The sequence below is a fragment of the Pristiophorus japonicus genome, chromosome 14 (assembly GCF_044704955.1).
Source record: "Pristiophorus japonicus isolate sPriJap1 chromosome 14, sPriJap1.hap1, whole genome shotgun sequence".
Taxonomy (NCBI): domain Eukaryota; kingdom Metazoa; phylum Chordata; class Chondrichthyes; family Pristiophoridae; genus Pristiophorus; species Pristiophorus japonicus.
The window spans coordinates 174,277,115-174,292,026 of record NC_091990.1 but is presented as its reverse complement, the minus strand read 5'-3'; the positions used below and the strand labels follow the sequence as shown (position 1 = coordinate 174,292,026).

General features: G+C 45.0%; 1 protein-coding gene across 4 annotated transcripts in view; it reads left to right on the top strand.

The window, feature by feature from the left end:
• syt8 (synaptotagmin VIII) overlaps positions 1–5,834 on the top strand; it is a 139,798-nt gene extending 133,964 nt beyond the window's left edge. For all 4 annotated transcript variants that reach the window (XM_070898678.1, XM_070898680.1, XM_070898681.1 and 1 more), the window contains one exon: positions 3,538–5,834. In XM_070898678.1, coding sequence (XP_070754779.1) covers positions 3,538–3,768 — 231 coding nt within the window. In that variant the 3' untranslated portion in view covers positions 3,769–5,834. The remainder of the gene's footprint in view (positions 1–3,537) is intronic.
• Positions 5,835–14,912: the final 9,078 nt, after the last annotated feature.

Sequence of the window (14,912 nt, the reverse complement as noted above, 5' to 3'; positions counted from 1 at the left end):
AACCACGTTTCTGTAATGGCCACCAAATCATTCCCATTTGTAATGATTTGTGCCGTCAACTCATTTACTTTATTTCGAAAGATGCGTGTGTTTAGGTAGAGTGTTTTAATGCTAGTTTTTAAACCATGATTTATAGTTTTGACCCCTGCTGCAGCCCCTTTATATTCATACATATTGTCCCTTCCTATCACCTTGTGGTTTAAACTTACCCCAGTGCTACTCTGCTCTGTTGCCTCCTGCCTTTTGCATTCTTTCTTGGGGTCCTGTTCATCTGAGCTCTCACCCACTCTAACTAGCTCAGAGCCCTCTCCTAGATTCCAAATACTCCTTGCATTGAGGCACTGAGCTTTCAGGCTTGCCTTTTTATTACACTTTGACCCTTTAGAATTTTGCTGTACATTGGCCCTTTTTGTTTTTTGCCTTGGGTTTCTCTGCCCTCCACTTTTACTCATCTCCTTTCTGTCTTTTGCTTTTGTCTCCATTTTGTTTCCCTCTGTCTCCCTGCATTGGTTCCCATCCCCCTGCCATATTAGTTCAACTCCTCCCCAACAGCAAACACTCCCCCTAGGACATTGGATCCGGTCCTGCCCAGGTGCAGACCGTCCGGTTTGTACTGGTCCCACCTCCCCCAGAACCAGTTCCAATGCCCCAGGAATTTGAATCCCTCCCTGCTGCACCACTGCTCAAGCCACGTATTCATCTGCGCTATCCTGCGATTCCTACTCTGACTAGCACGTGGCACTGGTAGCAATCCTGAGATTACTAGTACTTGTAATATCTTCAACAGACTGAACTGTGCTCTTGGAAAAGAAAATCAAAAAGGCAAATAAATCAGTGTCTGATATGGTAACTTTCACTTGGCTTGAAAATCCAAAAGACTGTGCTTACAAATCCCAGTTACATTGATCTTAAATGGGAGGGCATTTAAAGTTGTTACAATTGGCCTCAGCAGTTCTGTGCAGTCAGGGTTCCTGCTACTGATCGCTTTTCAATAACTCCCACTGGAAAGTGTCTGTGTCCAGACATTAGGTCAGGACATGAGTGAGCTCAGCTGCAATGCCTTCCAGTCAAACAGTCTGCTGACACTTACTATTTAAATTAATAAAGAATGGTCATTTCAGTGAGCCCGGGGGGAGGAGGAGGCAGTTGCTACCTGTAGAATCGTGCCCCAGAATGAGTCAGCGTCTTTAATTTAGAAGAAGGAACTAAATGCTGCCAATGGTGAGACATGACTTTTCACCACAGGGGCCTCAGTTTGAATTCAGCCCAAACTAACTCCCATTGAAATCTTCTTTCTGTTGCTTGTTGGGATGCTGTGTAAAACATGACTTTGAATAGTTTCAGTGTAGCTCCTACTACACATAGGAGCACCACACAAAACTGACAATACTTGTGCTAAATTGACAATCTCGTTCAGAAGGCACATGAGGGTTGGTGTTGAAAATGGAAAAATGCTGATTGTTTGTGCAGTTATCCTGGTGAAAGATCAGTGGCTGTGTGCAGTAGGATGAGGACAGAATTGTTCTCAATTGAGTTGCATTTCACGGTTGATGCACATGTTACGGAAATTGATGGGATTGAAGACCCCGGGGCCTGATAGTCTGCATCCCAGAGTACTTAAGGAAGTGGCCCTAGAAATAGTGGATGCATTGGTGATCATTTTCCAGCAGTCTATCGACTCTGGATCAGTTCCTATGGACTGGAGGGTAGCTAATGTAACACCACTTTTTAAGAAAGGAGGGAGAGAGAAAACAGGTAATTATAGACCAGTTAGCCTGACATCAGTAGTGGGGAAAATGTTGGAATCAATTATTAAAGATGAAATGGCAGCGAATTTGGAAAGCAGTGACAGGATCGGTCCAAGTCAGCATGGATATATGAAAGGGAAATCATGCTTGACAAATCTTCTCGAATTTTTTGAGGATGTAACTGGTCGAGTGGACAAGGGAGAACCAGTGGATGTGGTGTATTTGGACTTTCAAAAGGCTTTTGACAAGGTCCCACACAAGAGATTGGTGTGCAAAATTAAAGCACATGGTATTGGAGGTAACGTACTGACGTGGTTAGAGAACTGGTTGGCAGACAGGAAGCAGAGAGTCGGGATAAACAGGTCCTTTTCAGAATGGCAGGCAGTGACTAGTGGAGTGCCGCAGGACTCAGTGCTGGGACCGCAGCTATTTACAATATACATTAATGATTTAGGTGAAGGAATTGAGTGTAATATCTCCAAGTTTGCAGATGACACTAAGCTGGGTTGCGGTGTGAGCTGTGAGGAGGATGCTAAGAGGCTGCAGGGTGACTTGGACAGGTTAGGTGAGTGGGCAAACGCATGGCAGATGCCGTATAATGTGGATAAATGTGAGGTTATCCACTTTGGTGGCAAAAACACGAAGGCAGAATATTATCTGAATGGCGGCAGATTAGGAAAAGGGGAGGTGCAACGAGACCTGGGTGTCATGGTACATCAGTCATTGAAAGTTGGCATGCAGGTACAGCAGGTGGTGAAGAAGGCAAATGGTATGTTGGCCTTCATAGCTAGGGGATTCTAGTATAGGAGCAGAGACGTCTTACTGCAATTGTACAGGGCCTTAGTGAGGCCTCACCTGGAACATTGTGTTTTGTTTTGGTCTCCTAATCTGAGGAAGGATGTTCTTGCTATTGAGAGAGTGCAGCGAAGGTTCACCAGACTGATTCCCAGGATGGCAGGACTGACATATGAGAAGAGACTGGATTGACTGGGCCTGTATTCACTGGAGTTTAGAAAGATGAGAGGGAATCTCATAGAAACATATAAAATTCTGACGTGATTGGACAGATTAGATGCAGGAAGAATGATCCTGATGTTGGGTAAGTCCAGAACCAGGGAACATAGTCTAAGGATAAGGGGTAAGCTATTTAGGACTGAGATGAGGAGAAACTTCTTCACTCAGAGAGTTGTTAACCTGTGGAATTCCCTACCGCAGAGAGTTGTTGATGCTTGTTCATTGGATATATTCAAGAGGGAGTTAGATGTGGCCCTTACGGCTAAAGGGATCAAAAGGTATGGAGAGAAAGCAGGAAAGGAGTTGAATGATCAGCCATGATCATATTGAATGAAGGTGCAGGCTCGAAGGGCCGAATAGCCTACTCCTGCACCTATTTTCTATGTTTCTATGTTTCTGCATTGCCGAGTCTAATTGGTGCAATTGGAATTTCTTTTGAAGTTGGAACTGGTGGTACATTGTCGGAGCAGAGCAGAGGATGCTTTAAGAACATAAGAAATAGGAGCAGGAGGAAGCCATACGGCCCCTCGAGCCTGCTCCGCTATTCAATAAGGTCATGGCCAATCCGATCATGGACTCAAGTCCACTTCCCACTCTGCTATATCTGATCCGAATGCTTGATGCTGACATTGGCTGCTGGAAAATCTCCATTTCATACCACTAGCATCTTGATTAGCATGAAATACATAAGAACATTTTTAAAAACAGAAGATAAAATGGGATATTTTTTATGCCTCCGGCCATGTCTGTTACTATTTCCTCTTTCACCATACAGAAAGTGCAGTTAGTGATCTCCGTGTGGGATTACGATAAGATGTCAAAGAATGATGCCATTGGAAAACTCTTTCTTGGCTGTGACGCCACTGGAAATCAGCTACGCCACTGGTCCGACATGCTGGCCAATCCCAGAAGACCAATTGCACAGTGGCACGCTCTCCAATCTATGGAAGAAGTGGATAAAGCCCTCAAAGCACTTGGGGTGAAATCTCGTTTCCAAATCTTCTAGTGTGCCGACTCCATTGAAACCAAAGGAATTTCTACCAAGTCATAAATTAAAAGTTTATCTGTTTCAGATAGAACTGTTCACCCACTCTAAGGACTATTCTATTCCAACCTTCTGTGTTCTAGGAGTTGAACCAAATTGAAAGAGGTGAAACGTATTACATTTTTATCTCAAACAAACTGAATTCACAACACAGAATACATTATTGTGATATCTTCACAGAGCCCAAGCACACACAGCTTCCTAACATGGCAGGCAGCTTTCTCGGAAGCCTCTTGAATTGCCTGGTTCTGTTTAATTATTAACCCTGCACTTGCAGTACCCAATACGTCCACATCCACAGTGTGGCGCTACAAACATTACAAGCTCACAGACATTACAATTATCAATGCATTATAACATCTACAGCTTTGTGATCCTGATTGTACTTGCATAGCTGGATTTGTTGTACACTACTGTACCATGCAATTGAGAAACTCTCGATAATTGGGATACTTGCACTGTCCTGGAATATGCAACTGCAATGAAAATAAATAGAGGATAATGGATTGTTCGGAATGAATTGCAGCAGTACCTTAATTGAAGGATTGTGGTATTGTAAACCTTGAGATTGTTTTATGTTCATCCTCTGATGCCCAAGATTGAATTGTTAATTTAATGGGCCACAATTTTTGTGATTTGAGGTTTAGTAACATCCAACTCTATTGATTGATCTCAGTTGGAGCAGTGTCAGAGAGAGCAGAGAAATTAACCAGGGTTCTGACCTTGATTATTGTCCAGTGGCCCCAGTCGGAATTATGCTCCGATGGATGTCGAGAATAGGATCAGGCTCAGCTTTGTTGCACTTTACATTTGATATTGTCTCGGGCCTTGATATCTGGGACCAGATAAACCAAATGGCCATTTAAACAAGGTAGAGAAAGCTGTCTGCACCTTTGGAAATGTACTTTAACAAAGAGGCGCAGGCCCCAAAATCTGTGAGGGGGTTTCCACCAGTCTCTCGCCAGAACTCTGTCGGGAGACCAGAAGCACTCACAAAGAAAAGCGGTGGCCTGGTTCCACTGGATTGGCACAATTTCCGGATCTTTATGACACAACTCCAGCTGTCCCTGGAGGAGGATTGGGACTCCCTCTGCCCAGCAGTTTGCGTTTGACTGGCTCAGTCAGGACCTGGCACATCTCTGAAGGCCAGAATACCGAATGAGATGATGGCCAAAGTGGGCTCCACCAAGGTGGGGTTCATGTCAGAGAGGCAGCCTGGGCCTCCAAAGAAAGGACAGAATTTTTTAAAAGAAATTTGATTGGCCCGCTTTCTTGACTGGTATGAGGGGGCCCTTTGGTATCAGGCAAGTGCTGAATGTTCCTGTTGCATGGGGCAAGTGGGTGTCAGGAATTCATTCACAGTGGCACTTGTGCCCACCTGCCCGATGCAAATTTGGTCCTTCCCCGTCTCCTACAAACTGCGGTGTAGTCAGCGCTGGAGGGCATCAGATGGGGCCTTCCCAAGGATTTTCAGAGATAATTCCTTCAGGAAAATGGGGCAAGAAAATAAATAATACAGCTCTGTTCTCTGCCCAGGTCGATAAAATTGGATTGTCAGACTTTTTTTGTGAAGATATCCTTTATTTTACTATTTTTGATAATGTATGCACTTTACTTCGAAAATATATTTTTAAATGTTGTGGTATATGTTTGCTAACTTGTCACGAAAGGGTTAGCTGCTTCTACTGCCCATGGTAGGTGTATGGGAGAAGGAGGCGGTGTTAGACAGTAAGGTTGGGAAACCACTGTGACTTGTAATAATGTCACGCAGCCCTGATTTGCAACTATTTATGAGATTCGGGGTTACTTCAGCTGGGAGCTCTGGCTGTCAGAAATTTCTTCCCATTGAAGAAAATCAGACAAGTTCTGCAACAAGTGCAAACTGGCAGACAAATTGACAAAATTCCACCCACAACCACACCATTTTCGAGTACAAACAGGTGACCAAAAATCACCCAAGTATATTCTCAGATTCAGCAATAAATTTCTGTATTTTTCAAAATGAGTATCACATTATCTGCCTCAAAAATAGATTACATTTACAATTCTTTATTTTCCACTTGTAATTATAATTGGATTACTTTTTAAATTAAACTAACCTACTTACAACACAAATTAACTCAAAATACCTCATCCGTTAGACAATTTTTCCGTTAGCTCCCACGCTCTCTCTTGATTGCAACTTTTCCTATCTTTATCCATTTTATCAGTGCTTTCCTCTTAAGTTTTAAATAAACCACCCTATATAGTCTCCTGCTTCCGTGCATTCTCACTTGTCTAGATTCAAAACTCATCACATTGTTTCCTACTTTAACTCATTTCTCTCTTCCCTTCGCCTCAGTCTTACTTTTCTCTCTCTACTCGGACCTCCTACAGGGCAGGTGGGCCCAAGGTGGGCAGGGAAAACGTTACAGGGACACCCTCAAAGCCTCCCTGATAAAGTGCAACATCCCCACCGACACCTGGGAGTCCCTGGCCAAAGACCGCACCTCAAGTCTCATTGCCGAGAGCATACAGAAACCAAGTGCAGGCAGCGGAAAGAGCGTGCGGCAAATCTGTCCCACCCTCCCTTTCCCGCAACAACTATCTGTCCCACCTGTGACAGAGACTGTAATTCCCGTATTGGACTGCTCAGTCACCTGAGAGTGGAAGCAAGTCTTCCTCGATTTCGAGGGACTGCCTATGATGACGATGATGATGATCTTTCTCTTACAGTGTGCAAGTTATTAAATCCCAACTTTGGCATCGGCTACCAACCAATGCCTTGTCTTTTTAATATTGGTAGAGTTCTGCATTATTTACTCTCGACCTAGGTTTCTCAATAATAATTTCAAATACGTGGTTGAGTCAAAACTTGTCCTTTATTATAGTGGATCCTTTCAAATATAGGCAAGTATAGGAGAGAACTTGTGTCCTTTGGCATCAGTCTGTCTACTCCAACTGGAAGTGTAAATTGATGTGAATCACTTTGTAATGGGCCAGATTTTGCGGTGGATAACGACAGCGAACTGTCAGCGCTTGCTGTCATTAGCCCCCTGAAACTGACCACAACTTCAGGATTTAGCGCGCGTGCATCGAAACACGGAAATCCTGTAGTTATGGTCAGTCATTCACTGCTCCGACACTGGCTGCACTGTGTTGCCCGCACACCCCCCACCGGGCAATCAGTGTAATCAATGAACTCAGTGAAACTGAGGAAAACTTGTGTTTTTCTGCAGTAATATCGCTGTTAAACACACCATTAAATGTTAAGCCCTGTTGGAATAGGTGTAACTGGGGTTTTAACAATGTATTGACTGGTAATCAAATGCTATGGCTCTGAAAAACTAATTTTTATATTGGTAGAGTGTCAAATTTCTCCATTATGAGAAAAATTATAATTTTATTAAAACTTAAAAATTAAATTAAATTTGTTCATGATATTACCTTATCCCCCTGTGAGAGTCCCAATCTTTATTTCACTCTCTGATGCATTTTTTAAAAGTCCGGATAAAAGCAGCTTCTTATTTCCTGGTTTGCCCTCTGTGAGAATTCGGCAATGTGATTGGCTGCTTAGACAGCTCGTTGACGTCACTGCAGCATCACCATAGGAATCCCCATGACAGAGCGCTGAAATCAATATCGCAAACTTCTCGCCCCAGAGATCGCAAGAGGTGGGTAGCTTTCTTCGGGGCCAGCGATGAGCGCCTTTGCTTCGCCGCTGACTGCAAATTACGGACCAATATTTATTTATGATAGGTCCCAGAATCCTAGGGAAAGCTGTGATTTTTATATCAGATGGGCCATTACCACCAAAATAAAAAAATATTTTCATTATTCTCTGTAAAGCAACCTGAACATATATATATAAACTCTGTGAGGATGCTTAATTTCAGTGGAGACCATTTCATGTCCCTATCGTGAATGGTGCATGATTGACATGTAAAAGACTTTTCCTGATTTATATCCACTACATTGAGTTATATAGACCAGGAGGTTTCCAGATTGAATCCTGGGTCTGTGTTGAGTTAGATAATCCCAATCAATGAAATAGTGGGACGCTATCTGGCTTCACTATCCCAGGCTGGAGAAGGAGACAATCAGGCACAAGGTTTCAGTTGCTGGTTACTTTGCAATGGCTCCAGGTTTAAAGTGCACATGTATGGAAGCTGGAATTGGGTTTCATTGTTTTTTTTAATGTTATGTCAATATTAAGGCTTCTCATAATTCACCACTGAAGGTGAAGGAAAAACCAATGGATTCTTCTGGTTAAAAATAACTTTAAATTCGGTAGCTCAACCTTTGCTTACAATCTCCACCTTGCCGATAACTTTGCTCCCTCTAACTGAAGTCCAACACATTAATTGACATCATTAAGAACATAAGAACATAAGAAATCGGAGCAAGAGTAGGCCATACGGCTCCTCGAGCCTGCTCCGCCATTTAATACGATCATGACTGATCGGATCATGGACTCAGCTCCACTTCCCTGCCCGCTCCCCATAATCCCTTATCGTTTAAGAAACTGTCCATTTCTGTCTTAAATTTAGTCAATGTCCCAGCTTCCACAACTCTCTGAGGCAGCGAATTCCACAGATTTACAACCCTCTGAGAGAAGAAATTTTTCCTCATCTCTGTTTTAAATGGGCGGCCCTTTATTCGAAGATCATGCCCTCTAGTTCTAGTCTCCCCCATCAGTGGAAACATCCTCTCTGCATCCACCTTGTCAAAACCCCTCATAACCTTATACATTTCGATAAGATCACTTCTCATTCTGAACTCCAATGAGTAGAGGTCCATCCTACTCAACCTTTCCTCATAAGTCAACCTGGTGGAGGACAGTGCCTGGGTGGTTGCAGCTATCCTGGGTGAAGACATCTTCTTCCCCCCCACCACCAGAAGAGTATAAATACTTTGTTTTTGCCATCGGAGAGTGCACCCCTGCGATCACCCACCCAACACTGTGAGGGGTGACCCTGCCCTCACAGCCTCCCTCCCTCTCTCTCTCCCTCCCTCTCGCTCTCCTCTCACTCTCTGAGAAGCCTCTTTTTCCTCTTTAATTAAAATAAAACTACTGAGCAGAGGGAAAAAGGCCCCTCCCCCTTTGTCAACAAGCTGGGAGAGGTGAGCCTCATTAAGAGCTCTAGATTTAACTGATTATTAAACTGAAGCATTGCTACAACTCTTTTGTTGTGAACAAAATAAACATTAAATCGTGTTCCCTGATGAAAAGCGGGGGTGGGGCGCGGCTGGTGGACACTCCAAACATTTTCAAACAAGTGCCCCCTTGTTTTTTTTTAGGGCAATAAAAACACAAATTTTACAAGTGCCCCCTGGCTAAAAGGGGTAGGGGGGGCGCGGGGCACTAAAACCGGCACAATAAACAAATTAAACTTTAGACAAAACATCAAGTTAAAATGTGGTTGCCAGGGATGATGATGCACTCCAGTTCCTCCAGTGCCCACCTCTCGTGTACCGGTGGACACCGCGTGCTCCATCTCCAGGGACACCCTGGCTCGGATGTAACCGCGGAAGAGAGGCAGGCAGTCGGGCTGAACGACCCCCTCGACCGCCCGCTGCCTGGACGGAAGCACTGCTACAACAATTACTGATGTTGCTGAATCTCTCCAAATTCACATCTTCAAAATGATATACCTGTCTCGAAAACGTTGGTGTAAAGTTTTATGCCGCTGACAATTGTGCAACAGTCACCAATGTTGGGAGCGTTGTTTACTGCTTGCTTACAAACCAACTAAATTGCTGTGAGTACAAATGAAAGTGCAAGTGCTAACATGCTCATTGTGTGTGTTAGTTTAATTAAGCAGGCAAATTTAGCACTTCAGGGACAAGTGCTCTGCTGTAATAATGCATCGCTGGTGCAATGTGTTTGCATTGTCCATATGGAAAGGGCGGTACTGTGAAAGTTGTAGCAAGAAAGCTGGAGCCTTCATTCAAAGGTGAGTTGCTTAAAATTATTTTCCTATTTTTGTTTGGTTCGTGTGCATATTTTCAGATCTAAAAAGAAATGCGCTTTATTTTTCAAAATAGGTATCACATATCTGCCTCAAGAAATAGAATTAATTTAGCTTCCAGCTAACTAGGGGCCAATTTTAATTGTCTCCACCTGCCGTAAATAGAGCGGTAAAGGCCAAAAAAGCGTGTTAGGTCACTTAGTGCTCCGTTTACCGCCGGCGCTCCAGCCGGCATCATATAGGGGACGCTCCTGAGTTGGGCAACTGGCGAGCTTGGCTGTTTCATGCAGGAGGCCACTTTAAACATGCAATACAGAGATCCTGTAACATACATTGAACCCCGATTGGAATTTTGAGGTACAAATGGGCAGACCCTGCTCTGTGCACGCTCTGCCTCTTTCTGCCAGCATCGTACGGCCTAATCACCGGTCCTTAACGGGAAACGGCCAAACTTTTTAAGGACTCTTTTTGTGGGACCAGGAGGAGGAATGCTCCTCCTGGTCGCACATAGGAAAACTTTGGCCTACTGCTGGCCCCTTCGAGAACCCTCGGGATTGGCTTGACCCCCCCCCCAGCCACAAGCTTTGACTGTCAGACTGCCCACACACTCTAAATGGCTCAGAAGCATACATCTCATGAAGCTGCTCAACTGACCCAAAATTGAGGTACAGGTACGACCTCCAAAATCCGGAGTTCCGGAATCAAGAATGTTCCAGAATCCGGACACCAGGCCGATCCATGGCGGGGTTGTCCGGAATCCGGAAAATGTTCCGATATCCGGACTCCCCCTCCCCCCCCCCCCCCCCACCTCAGCGAACCGACTTCGCCCCGCTCCGACTTCCCGGGGCCCGACCTCGCCCCGACCCGACCTCCCTTCCCTTTACCTCGGCTGCCCGACCCCACCTACTTCGGGCCAGACAAGGAACTCCTCCACGGCAGCGGGACCTCGCCCACACATCTCCACGGCAGCGAGGCCCCACCCAGCGACCCGAACAGCTCATTGATGAGCACTCCCCACCCTCTCTGACGTTCCGAAATCTGGAAATACCCAAACCTGGGCTCGGGTCTTTCTGGATTCGTGACGTCAGAAAGATGTTCCAAAATCTGGCAAAACGCAAAATCCGGAGTGGCCTCGGTCCCGAGCGTTCCGGATTCCAGACGCTGCACCTGTATGATGTTTTATCAAGCTTGCATCTCATTACTGGGAATCTTAGACATGCTGGATTTGATTGTGTAATACACACATTTGACAAAACAATAATTTCTGTTGCAATTGCACATGTAACATTTGCGATGCAGACTCTCACTGTTAATACCAGGAAAGATCAATTTGTGTGAAAGTAAACGCCACTTAATATCAGGAAGGAATAATTTATGTGCAAATAAATTATGGGGTCAATTTTAAATCGGGTAAGCGGGCAGTTACAAATTAGCAGGTGACTTCCCTCCACACCCCTTGCCCCATACTGGTATTTCTGATATTAACCTGTCAGCTTTTGCAGGCATGAGCCATATAAATTGATACAAATTGGGCTCCTATTATGTCGATCGCAACCTGATGCAATTTTAACCAGGGCCTATGCGAGTAAGCCTCTGCAGCTGTTCTGCTTGGTGCAAAACTTTTCTTTGTGGGGCCAAGAGGAGTAGGAGGGCTCCTTCAGGCTCCACAGAGAAAGTCGCGGCCTCCTCTGCCTTGGCCTACACCGTGCCTCCCCCACCCCCCACTTCCCTCTCACGAAACCCTCCAGAAGCTGGTGGTTAAAATCGCCGTGTCTCCTACTGCTTCTGCCAGGTGGGAAATCTATTCACCGGAGCAGTTAGCCACTGGAAATCCACTCCAAACCATAATCCACCACAATCTCCCTCTGTGGCAACTGCTCAGGGCAAGTATTTATATTTGTGTAAATAAATGGGTGTATCAAAATGACATTTTGCAACGTAACACATGTAATTACACTGCTGTGTTAGCATAGAATTAAAAGACAGTAAAACACAGGCAATAGACATTCAAATGCAGGAAATTGAGAAGGCCAACTGGCCTATCAAGCCTGTTCCGCCATTTTGTTAGCTATAACAGCTCTTTTATCTATTTCATCTCAGTTCCGTGTCTGTCCTCCAAATCCTTCAATACCGTCACTTTCCAAATAAATATCCCCATATTAAGGACTTACCTGGTTCTGTGCCTGTGGCCTTCAAGGAACAGTGCACTGCACATGTGTACAACCATTTGTGTCTGGATTTGCTTTTAACTAGTTTAATTCAAATATTAAGATATATTTGATTTATTATTTATGAAGTAACAAAGATTTATGGTCTTATGATGGTGTGAATATGTGATAATATATAAATAAATGGGGTTGACTGTATTCGAAGCTGGGATGATGATGATAGCAAGAAGCAAAGATCTCATGTATATAAATCTGCTGTGTTACAAATAAAGATATTTAAATCTCCTCTTTTTGCTTTTTGTCATTTTTACATGTTTCATAAATGCATCAAATACGAAGACACTATAAAATGATATCACGCTATTCACAGTGGCACAAGGTGGACAGTGGCATCCTACAAGGATCAATGCTTGTTCACACAATTTATATTAATGAATTAGATTTCGGATTCAAAAACATTGGCCCAGAAATCTCGGTCGGCTGCTTCCCGCGGGCGTTCAGGTAAAAAACGTTTGAAAAGATGCGCTTATCTTATCCTGTTGCAACCACGCGAGATCCCGGTCCTGAGGTCTCCCCTGACTGCGCTTTTCAGCGCGTGCACATCGGGACATGCGCAGGCCTGGAGCTGGAGTCACATGGCTCTGGGCAGCCAATCGGGTAAAGTATGTTCACATTTATAATAATGGGAACGCTGTAAGTTGGAGTTTCCATTATTATGAAAGAGAAACAGCCCCCAAAACACACATAACCAATAATATAAAATAGAAAAAATACACCACATATTTTCATTAATTTAAATTAAAGTTATTTATGTATTTAAAAAATATTTTTTTTTTCCGAGTTTTAAAAAGGTTTTTTTAATTATGGTTTAAAATAAACTTACTGTAGTGGGGAGACTTTTTAATAATAAAATGAGTTTTCATCATTTTATTTTAAAATGTTTTTGTGTATTTTAAAACTCTTACACCTGTAACAGTAGGCTATGTGCCTGCTTTTATCAGGTGCAAGAGTTTTGAGGACATTTGCTGGACAAGATAAGGGTAAATCCCGCAATATTGCCCGTGTAAATGTCCTCGCTCCCGAGATATCGAGGATCTGTCAAGCTGGAGCTAAATTCGACAGATCGGAAAAGCCGGTTTTCAGCGCATGCGCATTGTACGCTGAAAACCGGCTTTTGCGATGCCTTCCAGAATCCGTACAAACTCCGTACGGACCCGGGAGGCCGAAATGTCTGCCCCATAATTTCCAAATTTGTGGATGACACCAAATTGGGGGGTATAGTTAACACTGAGGAAGACTGCAATACATTACAAGAAGATATGAATAAACTTGCAGAATGGGCATATAATTGGCAAATGAATTTCAACACAGATAAATGAATGGTATTACAATTTGGTAAGCTAAGCACTAGGGTTTATTTCTAGAAGGATAGAATTGAAAAGTAGAGAAGTTATGCTAAACTCGTATTGAACCTTGGTTAGAACACACTTGGAGTACTGCATGCAATTCTAGTTGCAATATTATAAAAAGGATATAGAGGCACTGGAGAGGGTTAAAAAAAACATTAGCAAGGATGATACCAGAAATGTGAGGGTACCTATCAGGAAAGGAACAACAGACAGGTATGTCGATGGGGCAGGAAACAGCATCGACCTGAAAGATTTCCACGGGTTTTGGACCAGCAAACGCCAGATCCAGGTCACCATGAAGGTGGACGTCAGCGGAACCATCCTGCACGCCACCCCCCCCCGCCTCCAGCTTCGCCATCGGAGGAAGTCGGGGCTACACGGTGTACGCCGGACAACCCAACGTGTGCCGAGCCTGCGGGAAAGCAGGCCACGTGGCGGCAAGCTGCAAAGCGATCATTTGCCGCAACTGCGAGAAGGAAGGACACCAGACAAAGGACTGTAAAGAGATCAAGTACTGCAACCCTTGTGGTCAGGCTGAACATCTGTACAAGGTCTGCCCCAAGCGGAATTTCAGCTCTGTGCAGGCGGCAAAGAACATGGTGACACGTGAGGAGAAAGCTGAGGAGTGCAACGCCCCAGAGGAGACCGACACCGCCCTCCTCTCCAAGACACCGTGTGAACAAACCACCGCCCTAGTCGACACTGACCGAGAGGAGGAAGGAAAGTCTGCTACGGCAAGCCGCCAGACACTAACACCCAGCAGTGAAACTGCCCCCCGAGACACCGAGTCCATGGAAGAGGAGGGAGCAGAAGCAGAAGGAAAACGGGAGTGGCAGCTCGTCAAGAAGAAGGCAGCCCTCAAGTCAAAGAAAAAGGGGCCTCCTGCAGAAACGAGAGGCAAAAGACGGCGAGAGTCCACGACGGACTGCAGTGGCTCCAGCTCATCCAATGATGAAGGGCGAGGCAAAAGCCCCCACTACCACCAGCAGAAGAAGAGGCAACATGTCAATGCGACCAGCGCAGTCCAGCTCCGGGGCCCCGGGAGCAGTGATGTCACCGATGCACCCCTGCACCGGATTTCCGGGAGCAACGAAGCAACTGATGCACCCCCGCTCCGGATCTCTGGGAGCGACGAAGTGACAGATGCACCCCAGCTCCACAAGGCTGTGAGCGACGACACCACAGGGGATGCACACAAGGAACAACCAACACCAGGTAAGGGCAGTCCAGCTGACATGGAGGACCCCCCCGTCCACACTGCTGGCGTCCCCTGATCGAAACCATCCCCAAGGCAGAGGACAACCCATATCTCAGCCAAGGTGCAGTAGAAAAGTTTAAAGTTCACCTACGTGTACGGGAACAGGCCACGGGGCCGAAGGACTGCGTGATCTAAATGTAATTTTTGGACTGTAACCACCAATTTAAAAATGGGTTTAAAGATTGCATCCATTAACGTGCGTAGCATTAAGTCAACGACGCGATGTGTTTCCACCTTGGGGTACCTCGCCAAGGTCAAGGCAGACCTGCTGTTCTTGCAGGGGTGCGGCCTGCCGCTCTTCAGCAGTTACCGGCAGTGG